This window comes from Lasiosphaeria miniovina, assembly GCF_030549165.1.
Source record: "Lasiosphaeria miniovina strain SMH2392-1A chromosome Unknown B0T26scaffold_1, whole genome shotgun sequence".
Lineage (NCBI taxonomy): Eukaryota > Fungi > Ascomycota > Sordariomycetes > Sordariales > Lasiosphaeriaceae > Lasiosphaeria > Lasiosphaeria miniovina.
The window spans coordinates 5,330,651-5,348,699 of NW_026848220.1; the positions used below are offsets into that span (position 1 = coordinate 5,330,651).

The 18,049-nt window shown below is 54.9% G+C and overlaps 5 protein-coding genes across 5 annotated transcripts; 2 read left to right on the plus strand and 3 right to left on the minus strand.

Annotated features, from left to right (window-relative positions):
• Nucleotides 1-1,025: 1,025 nt before the first annotated feature.
• On the plus strand, nucleotides 1,026-1,406 carry B0T26DRAFT_614186 (DNL zinc finger-domain-containing protein; the record flags this gene model as incomplete). The annotated part of the gene is made up of 1 exon (XM_060435950.1): nucleotides 1,026-1,406. A coding segment is annotated over one exon (381 nt), but the record flags the coding sequence as incomplete, so codon positions are not given.
• Nucleotides 1,407-1,711: 305 nt separating this feature from the next.
• On the minus strand, nucleotides 1,712-9,614 carry B0T26DRAFT_635460 (armadillo-type protein; the record flags this gene model as incomplete). The annotated part of the gene is made up of 2 exons (XM_060436724.1): nucleotides 1,712-8,198; nucleotides 8,254-9,614. The coding sequence occupies 2 exons, from the start codon at nucleotides 9,612-9,614 to the stop codon at nucleotides 1,712-1,714; spliced, it is 7,848 nt and encodes a 2,615-aa protein (XP_060303353.1).
• Nucleotides 9,615-10,585: 971 nt separating this feature from the next.
• On the minus strand, nucleotides 10,586-12,330 carry B0T26DRAFT_670770 (CwfJ C-terminus 1-domain-containing protein-like protein; the record flags this gene model as incomplete). The annotated part of the gene is made up of 2 exons (XM_060439218.1): nucleotides 10,586-12,230; nucleotides 12,302-12,330. 2 exons carry the CDS (start codon nucleotides 12,328-12,330, stop codon nucleotides 10,586-10,588), a joined length of 1,674 nt encoding a protein of 557 aa, XP_060303354.1.
• A 265-nt stretch (nucleotides 12,331-12,595) lies between these two features.
• On the plus strand, nucleotides 12,596-12,953 carry B0T26DRAFT_73464 (uncharacterized protein). The gene has a single exon (XM_060443207.1). The coding sequence runs from the start codon at nucleotides 12,637-12,639 to the stop codon at nucleotides 12,832-12,834; it is 198 nt and encodes a 65-aa protein (XP_060303355.1). The 5' UTR covers nucleotides 12,596-12,636; the 3' UTR covers nucleotides 12,835-12,953.
• A 1,047-nt stretch (nucleotides 12,954-14,000) lies between these two features.
• On the minus strand, nucleotides 14,001-16,073 carry B0T26DRAFT_73461 (uncharacterized protein). The gene is made up of 3 exons (XM_060443203.1): nucleotides 15,723-16,073; nucleotides 15,315-15,659; nucleotides 14,001-15,240 (listed from the first exon to the last, which is right to left on the minus strand). The coding sequence occupies exons 1-3, from the start codon at nucleotides 15,968-15,970 to the stop codon at nucleotides 14,103-14,105; spliced, it is 1,731 nt and encodes a 576-aa protein (XP_060303356.1). The 5' UTR covers nucleotides 15,971-16,073; the 3' UTR covers nucleotides 14,001-14,102.
• Nucleotides 16,074-18,049: the final 1,976 nt, after the last annotated feature.

The following is an 18,049-nucleotide window of genomic DNA, read 5'->3' on the forward strand; positions in this document are numbered from 1 at the left end:
AAGGCAACAAAGTGCACGACACGACACGACACGATATGACACGAGCTCAAGACTCACCTGGGAGAGGCTGCAACCTAGAGGCTGGCTGCGATGCGAACGGGCGAGAAACACTTGAACCTAACCAAGCCGTGCGTGCCGTGAAGCTCAACGCGGGACCGACAAAAGATGTGTAGAGTTGCCTAACGACAGAGCTAGGTGAGTGCAGCTGTACCGTCCCCCGTCGGTGCCTTTTGAAGCTGCCCCTCTATAAGGTACCTACAGTAAGCCTAGGTGGGTTACTAAGGCCTTAGCGGAAGAAACGCTGATTTGCTGTTGCACAGCAGTCGATCAGGGACTGTAGGCTAGCGGCAGCCCCCCCGCTAAGACTTGGCGGTTGGGGTTATCTTATCGATAAGGAGGTTTTTGGACGACGATCCGGCCGGCATCCGCAGGCCGCTCCACCTTTTTTCTCCAGACTCTTTAGCCCCCAGCCGGACATCAGAAAGGTCTCGAAGCATCAGTCCCAGCCGTGCACGATAAAGACACTACAGCCACTACAGCAACAGCAACAAAACAAGCATCTACCCCACCTTGTTTTCTCGCTCGCACCCACAAGCAAGATGGGCTCTAAACGCGCCGTAGCTAGCTCGCTCTCGTGCCTCGCACGCCTCTCCGCGGCGGCGCCGCAACCGCCACGCGTATCCGCGGCTCTCCTCAGCACCTTCATCCACCCAGCGCGTACGGCCTCGCCACGCGAACAACCACAAACGACCACGACCAACACCAACACCGACACCTCGCGGAGCGCCGCAACACCACACCCCCAATGGCGACCGCCGCAGCATTCACAACGTCGCAACCTCAGCACCTCCCCCCCGGCGCAGCGCAACTGGAACCTCGACTCTGGGCTCGACCGGACGCGTGTGACGCGCGAGCCGTATCCTCTATCACCGACGAAAATCGTCGGGCCGGCGTCGGCACCAGCCTCCGCGGACCCGCTAGACCCAACCCGGCAGCTGGCGGGGGACCGAGCGGCGCACATCCAGCCGCGGTACGAGCTGACGTTTACGTGCGCGCCGTGCGGCGAGCGGTCGCGGCACCACGTGTCGAAGCAGGGGTACCACCACGGGTCGGTGCTGATCGCGTGCCCGGGGTGCCGCAACCGGCACGTCATTAGCGACCACCTGGGCGTGTTTGGTGATAAGGGCGCTACGGTCGAGGACATCATGCGCGAGCGCGGCACGCTTGTCAAGCGCGGCACGCTCGGCGAGGACGGCGATATCGAGTTCTGGGAGGACGGCTCCACTACCGCCCGCGCTGAGCGCGACAAGGACGTGCCGCTGCCGCCGCAGCCGAAGTCGCGGGATGCTGCTGCCGATGAGAGCGTGCCCGGGTCGACCTTTGCTAGTGTTCGGCCTGAAGGAAAAGACGGCCAATGAGAGGGAGACGGCTGGCGGCTTCGCGAGTGGGGACCCAGGAATGACCCTCTCTCGTTGGGTAAGTGGGTGTGGTCGGCCAAGGCCGCAGACCGGGGTATCTGGTGTAAGTATCCGGTGTAACAAGATGTATCTCTAGTATCTCTACTTTGCGCGTTGCAGCGTTGATGAATAATGGCGTTGGTATATCTGTGGTGGACCTCTCTGCTAGGCATCTGCTCTCCAGGAACAACAACTCCTTTTTGAAACCCTTTATATACAGTTCCTTCTCATTGCAAATGCCCTCCCTGGCCTCTTCATTGGTATCCGCTCCGGAGGTCTCTCTGTTCTCTGCCCCGGACCTTTCTTTTCTCCTTCTTCTTCTCAAACTTCTTCCGCTTGTCCTGGCCGTGCTTCTCCGGCGCAGTGATGGCCTCGATCTTGCGCTTGCTCGACCTGTACTGCCTCCTGTCCCTGACGCTCCTGCCGACCGCCACCAGAGCCTTGGTGTACTCGGAATTGCCGAGCTTCTTTTGCAGAATCTCCATGATGGCCTGCGACTTGACCTTGAGCGCGTCGTACCGAGTCTTAAAAAGCTCGTTGACCGAGAAAGGCACTGGAATCGACGGGTCCGTCAGGTTTCGCAGCGGCCTGAGTATTGTCTGGACCGAGGGTAAAAGGACGTCGCCCGGCGTCTTGGCGCAAAAGGCATCGAGCACGTCCAAGGCAGCCAGCTTTGGCACAAGCGTTTCGGGCTTGACCTGCCTCTCCTTCCTTATAATAGCCGCAAGTCTCCAGAACAGGTACTTGAGATCCGCCTTCTTCTCAGACTCATCTGCGCCCTCGTCTTCGTCTCCCCCAGCCTCGTCGTCGTCATCCTCATCATCCTTATCGTCATTTCCAGAACCGAGATATCCACCAAGGAACATGAGAATTTGAACCGTCTCCTGCGCTAGGGGTTCGTCGACCTCTGCTGATGTGAGAATGTTGAGCGCGCCCTTGACGAGACTGGTGATGTCGTCATCCCCAAGCTCTAGCCCATGAGACCCCTGGAGCGGTGGTTTTTGCCCCGCATTCCCAGCATTTCTTGCAAAATCGGCCAGGTAATTACTCAGAACCTTAGTGGAAGTGAGTTTGACCGTGGGGTTCGTGTGGGCCAGGCATTCCCGGACCTCAGACCACAACTCGTCCGAGCCGCGGGCCAAGACCTTTTGCGGATTTGTCTCAACCAAAGTCTGCAGCGCGATGAGGGCGGTATTGGCCAGCTCCCAGTCCGATTCTCTGGTCTTTTCGTCGCCCAGGACTTCGGATACTTTGTCAACGACGAGAGACAGATCCTTCTTGTCTTTGGCATTGGGCTCCCTGCCATTGAAGTATAGGCCAAATACCTGGAGGGCAAGCTTGAGCACCGCAGGGTTGTCTCCCTGCTCGGCCCACGACCGAAGGAGAGTGAGGAACTTCTGCAGGCGCCCCTTGTCCGCCACGCGGAATATCTCCTTGATCAATTCTCCGCCCGCGAGGCGGCACTTCTCGCTGTCGTCATTGGCCAGGACAAAGACCAGCGGGATGAAGCAGGTGGCAGCGACCTCCTGAGCGAAGTCGTCTGCGGATTTTTTGAGCAGGAGATTGATAACCTCCATGACCGACAGCCGTCCTCCCTCTCGCTCATACTTGAGGTTGGCGACAATGAACTTGAGCTGCTTCTCCCACCGGCCCCTCTTCTGCGGGTAATCACGGAGAAATTGGAAGAAGGCACCGCGGGCTAAATCCCGGGTGTCCTTGTCATGGTTAGTGATCATAATGGTGCCGACGTGGTCAAGAGTGTCGTAAACCACGGCTGTCTCTAATTTCCGGTCCAGGACCGCCCGCAGGAAGTTAAACGTGACATGGCGATAGAGAGGCTCCGTCAGGTCGTCCTTGAGTTTCCCTAAAAGCATGTCCAGTGCGGCATCCTTCATCGGGATTTCTCGCCTGTCTCTTAGAATGATGGATATGAGCTTTAGCGCTGCCTGGGCAAGATCAGAGGTAGTCGACTGGGACATTGAGATCGCCTTAATGGCCTCCTTGAAGGCGACTTTGTATAGGTTGGTGGAATCGTCGTTCTTGAACGGGACCTTGGCAATGACGTTGAGAGTCTTGAAGGCCGCAATCTTGACTTCTTCTTCCACCGACAGCACAGCGTCGCCCAATATAGACAGGAAGCCGGTAATATGCACTGCGGTTCGCAGGTTGTCGTGGTTCTTCAATATGGATCGGAGAATGTCAATCGCAAACCTGACAAGTTTGTAGGTGTGCTTGCTCGTTAGTCCTCCGTCTGTCTTCCTCACACCTTTCTGGACGAGATATCTCTTGAGCCGAGGATCTAGCTTGGCCTCGACCTGCGGCTTCTCGCTGTTGTATACCGCCTGGATTGCCTGGTAACAGAAGATCAGGATGTCCTGGGATGCTGCGGCTGGGTTTTCCAGCAGCCCCTTTGTGATGCGAGTCAAGAGCTCATCGATCTTCCGAACCGTGCGAAGATCAAGCTTTTCGAGAAGGAGTGACTGCAAAGGCGCCGTAAGCTCGCCGAGGTGTGCGATAGAGGCGTTCTTGGCAACGAGTTCTACGGAATCTTGGCTTTTGCTGCTCTTGACTTCCTTCATCTTGCTGACGTAGTCTTCGGCGTCCTTCTCTTGGCCCACGACACCAAAGATATCATCCATGATGACCGCCATGATTGACCCGAGGCAGTAGTCGAGCTCGCCTTGCTCAAACATTGGAATGATGACCAACAGGATTGAGTGCAACGTGTAGGAAAGAACGTGAAGTTGGTAGCCCTTGGTGAGTGCGCCTCGCAGCTCTTTGAGGATAAACTCAAATCTCTCTGGGCCGAGGATACCTGCAATCCTCGAAAGAGTGTCCCGAGCCATATCTCGGGATTCCATCGACTTGCTTCTGAGAATGTGGCAGATATCGGTGAGAACTCCAGGGAGCTTTTCAGCAACCAAGTTTTCGGGGAGAAGAGTAATGAGTTTAGCAATGACGATACCGACTGGCACCCTAGCACTGACAGTTGTCTCATCTTTGTCGTGGATGTATTTGAGCAACGTGGGCAGGAAACCGTTGACGATCTCGCCTTTCAGCTTCTCTTGGTCGGGCAGCGTCGTGGCAAGCCTGCACGACGTAGTCTGTGCTAATTTCTCGCTGTCCACCTCCATGGCATCTTGGGGCCTATCGGCCATGGCCGTGCACAGCGTGTCAACCTCTTTCTCCAGGAGTCGAATGACCCGCTTTTGCCAGTCTGGTTTAGACTCGACGTAGGAGATGAACCGCCGTAGAATAGCTCGATACTGTTGCCACTCTAGTGACGCGCTCAACCCTGCGATCGTGCTTATCGCCTGTGCGCTCAGGCCATGGTCATCGCCGCCTTCGGCCCGATAGAATACCAAGTGCTCGATAAGAGGAATGAAGAACTGGCTGATGTGTTTGCTGCGGAACTGGTTTTTCTCGTTGGCCGGCTCCAGCAAGCGCAGAGCTTGCAGCTGTCTGGAGACAGCAGGACTCAGAATGTGGAAGAAAAATGAGCTATCGGAATCATCGGATTCAGGAACCAGAAGGGCCAGGTCGGCGACAACCTCCCAATTTGGCAAATGGGAGATCATATATCCAAACACGCGCAGGATCTCGCGCCGGACAGTCTCGGACGTCTCTCTAGCGCCTGCATAGATGGCTGGGAGAACGACGGTTGACATGACATCAACAAAGGCATCCTGCTTGGGCGCCCCCCAAGCAGCCTCAGCCACGGCGATGAATCTACATATGCCATCAGCCGAGTTGGTTGACAAGACACCAAACTCCTCGTCCTGAAGGATATAAAAGAGCAAGTTGTGCAAGATTGGCATCCACTGGTCGAGTGTCAAGGATTCTTCACGGTCCTTGGTGATGGAGTTGAAAGCAGAGAGCCGTGTATCGTAGTCGGGCTCGTCCAATCTCCTCGCAGAATAAGAGTTGAGGTCACGACAGAGTTCAGCCACTTCCTGGGCCCAGGGCTCTTGCGAGGCAAATACCAACAGAACCTCTGCAAGTGTTTGCCTGTTCTGCTTGTCCTTGAAGTATCCAAACAATGATGCAATTGTGCTGTAGACCTTGCTCTTCAACTCCGGGTTCGCCTGCAGGTCATCAAGCACAACGAACTGCTTTAGTATCAAAAGAATAGACCCCTTGATCTTGGGGCTGACTTTGCGCGACGGCTGGTTGAGTAGGAAAGTAGAGATATCCACCATGTCCTGAACAGTGGCCGAAGTTTGCACGATCGGCGCCAGATCAACAACAGTGTAGACTGCGTTCGCAAGAAGGTCTCGCCCGATATCGTGCTGGTCTCTGAGAAGTCCGCCAATATCTTTGAGGATGAGATCGATGTTCGAGTCCAGAAGCTCGGATCTGATCAACTCGTTGTATTCCGATTCAGCCACCGGGGCCTGCGCCAGCTTGATAAGGTTCTTGACGATGTCCAGAGCAAACATCTTGACCTCGTCCTTCCCCTTTTGGACTCCCAGGCATGCGACAATCTTTGGTATAATCCGCTTGTCGAGAGACAAAAAGAGGGCTGCTTTGGGCAGCACGGACCACGCAGCCATGAGCTTCCAGGTTCCAGAGATGTTCTGGGTGGTCTCTTCTGGCAGCTTGTCAATCCGAGGGCTGATGATCTCCTTGACCATCACCTCCTTGTAAGGCGTCCAGTCGAAGGTCGGGTCATTTTGAAAGAGCTTGCACAGGCACTTCAAGGCGGTCGTCTTGATGACCTTGTACAAAGAAGCGTTTTGGACAGGGTCGGCGTCCTCGGACTCTTCTGAGACTCCCCCAAGTTGTCGGCAAGCAGAGATGAGGCAAAAGAGTACAGTATTGGCGATGGCCTCCATGTACGCCTCGACGCTGCTGCCCAGTTCGCTGATGATAGATTCAACCATATTCAAAAGACCAACCTGCTTTCTAGCAGGGAGAATCTCGTGTGCAAAAACGCTCTCACGGATGCCTCGGTCATCAACGACTCGGACATCGCGAAGATGGCCGAGGGCAATGCCCAGGAAGCTCCCCATGTCATCCACGTTTAGATGGCGAATGACAGCGAGGCGGGTGGCGTGGAGACCATGGCGGCCACTAGCGGCGCCCTTCTTCGAGATTGTACGCCCATACAGTAGGCGAAGGAGAATCGGCATTATTTCCGCGTGATGCTCGGCCTGAATTTTGTTGTCTCCCTGGAAGAGAACAGTAAGCTCGTTCTTGAACCTGGATTCGTCCAAGAGGAACTCGAGATGCTCTCGGTACGGCTTGATAGCGTCGATTTTCCACGCCAAGATCGCCTTGAGAGCTGGCTTCTGGAGCTCAATGTCGCCATTGGCCAACAATTTCAGGAGCGCTTGATACAGCTTTTCGCTCTGATAAAGCACTCTGGGGTTGTTGAACAACGCAAAAACTCCTACAAGCGCCTTCCTGTCAGGCAGCGTCCAGGTGCCTTCGAGCTTCTCTTCCGCCCACTCATCCCCGGTTTCTTCTTCTATCGGTGTTTCATCCTCGTCTGTGAAGGAGAGGAGATATGGTACTAGCTTCCTAGACCGCTTTTCGGCTAGGCCAGGCAGGGCAGAAAACACCTTGAGTGCCTTGTTCCGCGCGTTATCTGAGCGAGGTTCAACAATCTTCTGGCCCATGTCGAATGTTTCTAGCATTTCTTCCGAAGAGGCTTCCACAGCCTGTCCGGTAAACACGGCAGTCTTGCGCAACTTCATGTGATTGAGACATTCAAAGTCGGTCATAGCGATACGACCGCCCTGGGTCGGCGACTTAAATGGCCCAGACCATCGAGGAGAGGGCACATCCAGCAAGTCAAAGGCTAGATCTGCCAATTGTTCCTCCCCAAGCTTAGTCTCTGCTGTCTTCTTCATCGCCTCTAGAGCTTCGTCCCAGACGGGAGACAAAGGCACAGTCATCATACCGAATAAGAAGGCCGGGATGGCCCGTATCAACCAAGAGTTTTCGCCAAGATGAGCATATTGGTGGCCAAGCTTTCGAAGATACACACCAATAGTGCGTGCGTTTTGAAGATTCAGCTCAAGCTCTTCGACTTGAATCATTGTCGACAACGCCGAGTTTTGGTCGACGGTGGACTCCAAGACATTGAGAATCTTGAGAGACACGAGCCGTAACGGATGGGATGGAGCTGAGAGATTGCCGATGAGCGACTTGACTAGGGGGTTTTCCTCTTCTTGCGGACTGCCGATTCTGCCGTTTACTTCCGAAGTGGCCTTGCCGCCAATTTCACATTCGTAGGTAAGGAGGGCTTCAAGGAAGGCCGGCGATCGGCAGAACCGTGGTGCCGCAGCTCTCAGTAGGGGAGCCAAGCTAGCATCCACGGACCCGGGGACCGCACACATCCGCAGGTAGGCCCGGAAACCATCGCTGACGATGAAGTTTGCCTCGTCGGTGGGGAGAGATGACGATGGCCGGAGAGCGAGCTTCAGTTTCTTGAGCAAGACCTCTGCTATCCTGGAGTTCGTAGAAGGGTGCACTAACGTCATCTCCAGTACCCGTAAGAGTGCCGAGTATTTTGGCAAGCATTTGTCTCTCCAGGTTTCGGGGTCCTTGCCAAACCCTCCGCTCTCTGGGAACGGGGTATCCTCGAGTCTCACAAACTCACTGACAATTTGGTCCTGCCATGATTGGGGGAGTGGAAGAGAGTCGCGGTCACCGCCGCCGACTTTGATGATGTGCGGGAGGAGAACACAGAGAATGTCCTCGTTCGCGCTCTCAGACCAGTGTGCAACGACAAATCTATCCGCGTTAGCCCGTGTATTGGCGAACCAAAGTTAAAGAAGAGAAGGCAAACCTCTGGAATTCCTTCTGGAAGAGACTACGGAACCGATCCGAGTTCAAATCCGCGAGATAGGAGCAAAACGGTATGTACCACCTCATCAGGGGCTCCTTGGTCATGGTCCCGTTAAAGGTCGACAATGCAGGGATCAGAGCGTCGATAGGTGCCTGGCTCCATATGATGGTCACATTGATAATAATGCGCTGCCAGACCTGCGGAGAGGAAGAAATCTGGTCCTTCTCCTTACATGTGGCGAGTTCCCCTATTAGCCGGTTGAGCACCTTGACAAAGCTGTTCCAGTCGTTGATGCGGCCGCCCCTCCGGACACCAGCGATGGTCCCGAAGAGTTGAACGAACATTGCCGCCCGCTCTGGCGCAGCTTGCGCCTCCTCTACGATCCTGACTTCAACAATCTTAAACGTCTCCGCTGTCGAGTGGTGGATGGTGCTGGTGATGACACCGCAGCAGACATCCGTCCAGATGTTCTGCTCGGGCAACGCCAGCTCGGCTTCGGGCACGTCCCGTATTAAAGCGGCGAATATCTCTGGGCCAGCCGAATGGACCGAATTCCCCGCGCTCTTGATTGCCTCGGCGAACATGGTCATGATCCCCTGGCTGTATAGATCGAACTGTTTTGTCCCGGCCACGCTCTCGAGGTCTTTCCTGGCGTGCTCAACAATCATCGGCAGCGCCTTCTCCTTGTGGCCGGGCGCGGCAGCCTTTTTGATGAGAAAGCTCATTGCTTCGGCGGCGAAACGGGCAATGTGCCCTGGGATCCTCGACTTGCCCATGAGCGGTGCCACGGCATCGTATGTCGGGCGTAGGTCGGGTGTGATTAGTCTGGCAAGGTACTTAAAGAGGAATGCCAGCGAGGCAAATGTCCACTCGATAGCCTCGACATCGTGCACCTTGCTAGCGAGGTCGACGATCAGGGCCAGGGCGCGCGGGTAGTGCTTCTCGAAGCGCACGCCAAGATCGTGGGCAAAGGCCGTGACCAGGTCCAGCAGCGGCTCGAGGGCCTCCCCGTCGTGGCGGGCTATGTATTCGGCCAGCAGGCCCATGATACGGTCTTCATGGTAGAGGATCTGGGCCAGCGACTCGGTGAGGGGGTTGACCTGCTTCTTGAAGTCGGCATAGGACTTGGAGACATTGAGCTCAGCCCACTTGTCGAGGCCATTGCGCAGGTATGAGGTGGTGGCGGTGAGGTCTTCGGCGTCGAGATCGTGTCGGCGCACCTTGCGCAGGGGGTCGAGGGAATGGAGCTTGGAGATCTTTGCGCTGAACGACTCCCACCGATGGTTTTTCTGGTGGAGCGTCTTCTTCGAGTTCGAAGGCCGTTGGGCCTTCACGATGCGGCCTGACGAGGTGGAAGGCATTCTAGCGGCGTCGGTAGCGTGGCCGTCGTCGCTTCTGTTGACGAAACCGACCAAAACCTTGGGCCCTTCAAGTGATCGAGACCCCAGAATGGGATTTCGAGCTGGATTTTTTTTGGCTGGGATGCCGATGAAGCTAAGATAAGCCGATAAGGGAGGGGTCACCGCTTCGTCCAAAGCTTAATGATACTGATACTGATACTGCTTCTAAATGCATAACTACTTCAATTAGCGCATAAGGATAACTGTTTGCGCAACTGCATATAGACGTATAAGTCCCCTTCTGCTGCTTATATTCCGTATCAGACACCGACAACGAGAACATTACTACGTATCTCAAAGAGTAGATATTGTGTTTGTGATGTTCTCAAGCTAAAGGGTGCATGTATTCTGGACCAATGCATCTCTCACAGGCTTTATGTGAATGTCTACCTATACTTTTCTTCGATCACATATTTTCATCAAGATTTGAGAAAGTCAAGTCAATTCTAGTCGTCGCCAATAGGAACCTTTCAGGTGAATGTGAAGGGAAAGAAGGGAAGGAACGAAGAAGAAAAGAACCCCATCTCTACAGAACGACCCAAAGTCTATATTGTTACAATCGTGGGTTCTTCTAGACCGGCAAGGCACGTGCAGCCCATGCAAGCGATCAAATTCCGCAAGTCACATATTAACCTCACGCTTGTGAAGATAACATCGGTTTCGGTTACCGACAGTCTTACTAAGGTATTTTGTACAGTAAATTTGTGTGCTGCAATTGGCGCAACAAAGAACAAAGAGACAAAGAGAGAAATAGCTAAGAAAGCGCCACCCAGATCCCACCGATTCCCAGTCTTTTAGAACTACCGAGTCCGATCCGTGCGCCGATGCCAAATATATCTACAAGTACTTTATTGAAAGGGGCGAGCTCGTGTTGTTCCCTCCAGCAAGCAAACAAAAAAAAGGGGGTGGCCTTAAAGCCACTTATCCATGATTTACTGCGCCAGTAGCGTGAAATCGTAGGGCTTGAACGCCTCGCGAAAAGCGGCGACGTCTGCCGTCTCCTCCTGCTCGGTCTGGCCCACCGTCTGCCAAACGACGCGGTGCTCCAGGCTGAGAAGTTTGGCCATGACCTTTCTGGGAAACTGAAGGTCGAACGGCACGTGCTTGTCGAACTTGATCACCAGGCTCTTGGCAACCGTTTCCAAGTTTAGATTGTTGCCATCCATCCCCTCCGCCCAGATCCAGACGCGCAGATAGTCTTGATCACCCCCGGCCTCGTCAGCTGTGCCAAAGTCCTCTTCCTCAAACTCCCCAAGCTCGGACTTGACGGCTAGTTGTTGGAACACGGCTTCGACGCTGCCGTCGAGGACCTGTGCGGCCGGCACTGGCATGGTCTGCCAGTGCACGTGGATGTTGCGGGCACGGTTGAACTCCCAGGCGACGGTGCCCAACCGGTGGCCCGAAAGCGCCGAGACCATCTTCTGGAGAGATTTGAGATACATTGCCATGTCCTCGTACGTCTTCTTGGCCTTGTCCACGCCCATGACCTCGGTGCTGACCGAGGGGGCATGATCCAGCGGGGCGATGATGAAATGGCACGGAAAGGTTAGTCCATATTCCTCAAAGGTATCCACAGCCAGGAGCGGCCCCTTGGCGGTGACAAGGTAGGCCTCATCACCGATGCTCGTGATCATGTGTTGCGGCAGATTCGTGTTGGAGAGACAGAAAAAGCATCGGTCCGGGCCGGGGGGAGGCGATCGGTCCCTACGATGCTTCCGGTTGCCATGGCGGTTATCGTGGCCATGGGAGAAGCGAGAAAACCCAGCGTCTTCGGCCGAGCGCTTCTTTGGCGCCAGTCCGAGGAATGGTGTCGCCGTGCTGCCCGGCGGCGGGGTTGTGAAAGCTTCACGGTTGATAGTAAAGGCGTACATGCTCTTGGCCTTCTCTGCGTTGCCCCATGGGGCTAGCGATATGAACCGAGTGACCGCGATGCTATCGCCATCTGCACCGCCTCCAACAGAAGCAAAGGGCTCTCGCTCGAAGCACACATTGCCCGGGGACGTGGCAAAGTGATACGCGGGCTTGAGCGCGTTGCAAAGATCTGCAATGGCTTTGTTATTGGGGGCCGTCGTGGAATCAATGCTCATCTCGACGGCCTTGGCGCTCTTGTTCCATATCCCAGTTGGCCAGATGGAAGTTAGCAAGATGTCGACGTTCTTGGCGGACTGGAGAGACTTGGCATCGTCGTCGCCGTGATATGCCAAGGACAGCTCCTGCGACGTTCCCGGTGCGGCGTTCTCGGGGACAGGAACCCCACCCAGGGTCACGATGCGCACACCCTCGAGGGTGTTGATGATGCTGCGCTTGCCGAGGAAATGGAGATTGGGAGCGATCTCATCCCCCTCTTGGATCTTCTCGACCACCCGGTGGGGAAGCAGGACTGTGCCAGAGGTGAAGTAGACGGAGCAGGGGATCTCGATGTCTCCATTAAGAAGGGAGCTTAGTTGCTCGTCATCCTGCTCCGTGGCAAAGAGATTGCCCGTGACAATCCCAAAGCTGAAGTCATTTTTGGCGTGCAACACGCCGATCTTGGTGAAGGCTGAGCGAAGCTGCCCGTTCACACTTCCGAAGACGAAACTAATAAAAGAAAATTGTCAGTGAAATGCAACATCTAGCTCTCGGCGCGATGGGAAGTGATGGTATTTTACATTTTAGGGGCCTTCTTCTCGGTCGCCATAGTTGCGACGGTAGATGTGGTTTACTGGTGAGATGAGTCTAGTGAAGGTGAGTGTGGAGGATTAGCGGTGGTAAAAGAGAGGCAGCGCGAAGTAAATTCAGGGCGAAAATACTTGACAAGGGGTCCCTGGTCATTTTGTTACACCTAAATAACGGGACCCGGAGTGGGGCGTTGTATGCATATATGGGGGTAGGTTGTCTTTTGCGGGGCATTGATTACGTGGTACGGATACTCAAATCACTCGAACCAGATTTCTCGAAGCAGCAAGGAAACCAAGGGCGATAACTCAAACCTTTTCACTCTTAAATGACATGCTTTTTTGCGACTAAAACTCAGAGGAGAGAGATGGGTTTACCCAGTAGAAGCGTACAAGACAGATCTTATAAGGTGTTGCACTTGAGTGGCCAGCTAAGACATAAACCGTTACAAACAAGATATCAGGTATATGTAGCTGAATACACAACAGGCAACTTCCTTACAATTTTATCCCTCCAAGATCGTTGATTTTTCAACATTATCGTAGCCGAACCCCTGCTCAGCTCGGCTTCAGCGGCTTCACATATTAAACCTTCTTACAAAGAAGTCACACATGGCAAACAAACCGAGTGCACAAAAAATAACAAAAGCCCAGCTTGTGGGCACGGGGAGAGAGAACAAGTATTCAAGTCCAACTCGAACAACACTCGTATCAGAGATAGTACCACACAGGATGACGGTTAGCCTGACAAAACAAGCATCAACGGATGCACATAGCCCGTCTAGAGACAAGGCTGTATTCTCAGCCAGTTCAATCCCTCCATCCTTCCTTTCCTGTCTGGGAGAAGGCGCTTGAAACCACCAAGCATGTGATTACCACCCGCAACAAAAACGTGCCCTGCCCTCCTCTGTATGCACATGCACTGCAGCTCTCTCTCTTCCTCCCTGACCTCTGCGCGCAGGGAAGAAACTTGCAAACCACTGCAACCATCAAGGCGGAGCCTCATGAATCTTCTTCGCATAGCAGCTCTTGGGGGAAGACGTATCATTTCGAATCAACATAGAAAACAGTGAGCTAGCTCGGTGTGTGTCGGACCGAACCGGGTTTGTAGTAGTGGTATCATTTTTCGTACATATTTGTTGTGAAGGGAAAAAACCCGGCCCGAAACTGGGCAGGTTGTGCGTCAGACACCCTGGCGAAGAAAAACAATCCGGGGTATGGCATTGATGCTGTCTTTGGTCTGCAAAGGTATTATGAACCACCGCCAGTCCATGTCGCAGCAGGACTAGCAAAATGGCGTGTGCTGACCGCCGAGGATTCGATCTCGGCGTGGCCTAAAAAGTGAAAACGCTTGCCTGCCGAACTTGAGAATGATGCAATGCTGAAGCATGAACGTCAAACGTGAATGCAGTATGATACAACCCAAATAAGCGAGCTAACGGATGCCGGATCCAAAGCCCGAAATGCTCGGAAGCTGCGATGCTATGCCAATGTGATGAACGTCGTAGGGAAATATCGAGTTTGTCAACGATTGTCGGGTGGCAATCCTCCCGCCGACAAGACCCGCCGGGTCCTCAAGAGCTGCGAATAGGGGGTGGCGGCATGCGAAAGAAGAAATATGTATAATGAAAAAGGGAAGAAAATGATGGGGCGGGGGGCCCGTTTCTCAAAGAGAAACTAAGGCCCCGGAATGCCAAGTCGTAGTGCTTACAGAGACGCACAAGCAAGGCGTGAATGACTCTGTCAATGATGATTAAATCCAACAAAAGAGACTTCGAGAAATTCTCGGCGCAGTTTAAAACGAGACCATGCGCCTCGCAGGGCGATCGTTGCCTAGGATAGGAGAAGCTCCGATCATGTCGACGAAGTCGCAATCGCGGGAACCGGCCCGGCCCGGCGCGGTGGGTGAGTCTTGCACGGTCCGGCCAGAGCCGAAGGCAAATGTCTGAGCTCGGCCCAAGCCCCGGCGGCCCTGGCGCAGACGGCCCATTTTCCTCTCGCAGGTATTAACATGCTCGGCTGCGTTCATCTCGACATATGCCTGAGGGTGGCACCGATTCCGATGGGCGGAGAAGAAACCACTATAGCCGCCATCCAAAATGTAGACTTCGGGATACGTAAGCTTCGGGTAGCACTCGATATTCGCGTTCCTATCCTGGGCTCGAATATGGCGAGCCATGATGGGCGCTCGATGGGCCGAGTACTCGCAGTGGAAAATAAGGAGCGTGCGGCCTTCCATTGGCGTGTTAAACAGATGGCTTGCCAACAACTCCTTATCATTGTAGTTTATTGCTCCATCGATGTGACCACCATCATACTCGTACTCAAATCGGCAATCAACGATCATCTTCTGGCTGAAGTGCTCCGTGTACTTGCCGTCCAAGACACCGAGCATGGTGCTCTGGGAAATGCGGGGAATGTTGTCGTCGCTGCCCTCGGGGAAGAAATGCGGCAGAACCGGCTCGGCCGACTCGTCAATGTCCATAACGGCCTGGAGCGCTTTTGGAGGCGTCGGCTCCTCCTTCTGGGGCTTCATGATCTCGCCCGGGTTCTCAAACATGCTCAGCGAACGGCGAAACTGTTTCCGAGGGCGCATAAAGGGGTTTGAGGTTCGTCGGGCATGGCTGGTGATGGGCGAACCGTTGCGCGAGTTTCCCATACCACTCAGGCTAGCGAATTGAGGTTTCACGCGTAAAGATGCCATGGGAGGGCAGGGGCTGTTTGCAGACTGTGGCCGGCGTTCTTGAGGAGGCGAGTCTTGAAAGCACTCGCTCAACGACATGGATGGAGAGCAAGAGGTAATCTGACTATCCCCGCCAAAGCGAAAGGGGGGCAGCTGGTTTTCAGGAGCGTGCGCACGGGCAGGTATAGCACCCGTGCTGTAGCCTTTCACACGATTTAACGATGGGCGCCGCAGGCCAAGCTTCCTCCGACTTTTTAGAAAAAAACATTAAACAGTTAGCTGGGGATCTAGGGGAACCGGCGGAAACTGGTAGTTTAGACTTACTCAGCCACAACGGGCTTTGGCGGCTCCAGAGAAGTCTGTCGCGGCAGAGGAGAGTCCAGCATGATTTCATCGGCTGGCGACTGCGTCGGGGTGGGCGAAGGCACCTCGACCTGAACAACGTACGGAGCCTTGTGCGGCAATGGTGACATCTCCATCATATCGACATGCCCAGGTGACGAAGACAGGGGCATCGGAGGCGTCGTCACATACTCCGAGTCCTCTGCAAATCCCCGAGCTCCGTACCCGACCCAGCGGGTTGGCCCCCTCTTCCCACGGCCCTCAATAGCATCCATCATAGCGGCTGTGGTGAACAGGGCTCGGCGTGGAGTCGGGAACATGGGACTACTACAGAATGACGCAAGTGAGTACAGAGCACTGGGACGTTTTGGGACGCTAATGGAAACTAACCTCGAGTCGTTGAGCTTAAAGTTTTGTGACAGGTCGGCCGCCAGAGACGCCGTGGGTGAAGAACCTCGAACGGTCTTAACGTTAAAGTACCCGGTGGTCTGGTGAAAGTTGAACTGCTCCCGCAACGTTAGGCCGCCGCCGCCAAGAGACGACGGGGTGAAGTGAGCGTTGTGCGATCCGAACAGGTCTCGCCGGCCGAACGAAGGAGGCGCTGGCCGCATGGCAGCCAGGGGCGAAGACGTCTCCATGATCGAGATTACCAAAGACCCAAGACTCAGCGAGCGTGCGGCAGATGCTGCATGTAAAGACGTGGTTGGCCGAGGACTCAATTGGGACGTGCGTACAAGTCAACGGCGGGCGACAACGGCTGGTGCGTGGGTGCAACGAGTGGAGGGCGTCCGAGTTTGAGGCTGCCTTAGCCGTCACAGCAAGGTTGAAGCTGCTGCAGCGTGTCGATGCACCTGTGCTCGATCGAGCATCAATCACCAGCGATTGCCACTTCAATTGAGACCTGTCGAGAAGTGAGGATGCTCAATTGTGGCAGTCGATTTCTAGGACCAAGCTTAGCAGGGTTTTTGATCGGTCGTCCCGTGCAACGGCAGGGCGGTCTGCGGTGTGCGGCTGGCAAAACCAGGACTGGAAGATGTGATGGCGGGGTCCGTGTGGGCGCAACCTGCCAGGAACCTCCAAGAATAGGGTGTGGGATCGTCTGGGTCGTCAAAAACCAAGAGGGTTAGAGGCCGGAGTGAGGGTTATTCCTGAATAGTATCCGTAGAACGCGAACACTTTCCAAGTGATGGGACGGAAAGGACGCGAACCGACGTCGGTTGGTAGGTTAGGTTGTTCTATCCCAACCTCGAACGCAGCTGGACCAAGCTGCCGCTTTCCTGGCTACGGCACCAATTCGCCGTGTAGAGAGAGAGCCAGACGGAATCTACCAAAGTGCTGCCGAGCTGAGGTACGGTGTTGGCGCGCGTCGGACCGAAGAACGTCTGGCGTTGAAAGCTAGATGTCTTCCTCTCGAACTCCAGGGCACACGACACCTCCAAAGGGACGGATAGGCGATGAAGTGCACGCTGGAGAACAGAGCTCGGGGCCAGAGAAAGCGGCCGTAGTCACGATGCTTACCTATCCCAACTCGGCGGTCGCTATCAAGAAACACAGAAGAGGTTGCACCTGGCGCGGGTGCGTGGTGGTTAAGAAGGATTTTCCCACGCCGGCCTGATGCACGGCGTCGACAGGGAAGCCCAAACCAGCAAGTTGCTTTCTTCACGGGTTGTCAGGGGCGATTCGTCGCGGTTGCTTGGTCGAGAGAGGCGCTGGAGCAGCGGGGGCCCCTGCTGGTCGGAGAGCTTCGCTCGCTTTTGGAAAGAGTGGAGCGCTGGAGCAGCTTCCCTGCTCACCACCTCCATTCGCCCACTCACACATCCATGGAAGTTGCTGCACTTGCACGGTTCCAGCACCCCACGCCGCTAAGCGCTGGCGTACGACCTAGGCGCAACGCCTATTGAGACAAAGTTACATTCGCGCCGCCCACATCACGCAGCGGCCCAAGGTACAGTCTAACACGCGAGGGCCGGGCTGAGGTACCTCTAGCTCTTTCTCACCTCACACAACTGCCCTTTTTGGGCCAAGTCTGATGTCTTCTCTCGATTGTGGCTGCGATAGTGGGCCAAACCGTGCCGCCCTTCGCCCTTCTAGGGCAACATGCAAGCAAGCAATCAATGAATGCAGCCCAGCGGGTGCAGCTGCCAGCGGCCTGCCTGTTCAACAGGTCGGTCGGTCGTTGCCAGGCCAAAGACATGGTGACTCCGAGGGCGGTGAGGTCGATCGGCGAACGACGGAGGGCAACGTCGGGTGCTCTGGGCTTGTGTGGGCCGAGCTGAGCTCCAAGTCGAATCGTCGATGGACACAGGACAAGACAGACAGACAGTCCGGCTGCGAACCACTCGGCCGATTCGGGACATATTTGCATCTGGATCCTGTGTCAATTCCCTCTGGAATCTCCTCTCTCCCGAACCTCGCCCGTCATCCCATTCTTTGTGCACGCACTGTCCGCTCCATCCCATGTCCATGCTCCACGGCAACACACTGCACTATAAGCTCGTTACATAAGGTTACGGCTCGATTAGTTGCCCAGGAGAGGCTTCAGTGCTGAGGTGACATGGACGGGTATCAGGTTCTTGGTCGGCAGAGCACCCGCGTTCGGATCGCTTCAGGAATAAATTAAAGGGCACCGCGAGCACATTGATGACCTCTACCTGGCACCCAATCTTGGTACCAGCCCAGAGCTCTTGTCAACTTCTTAGCAGATATTTCTTGGCTCC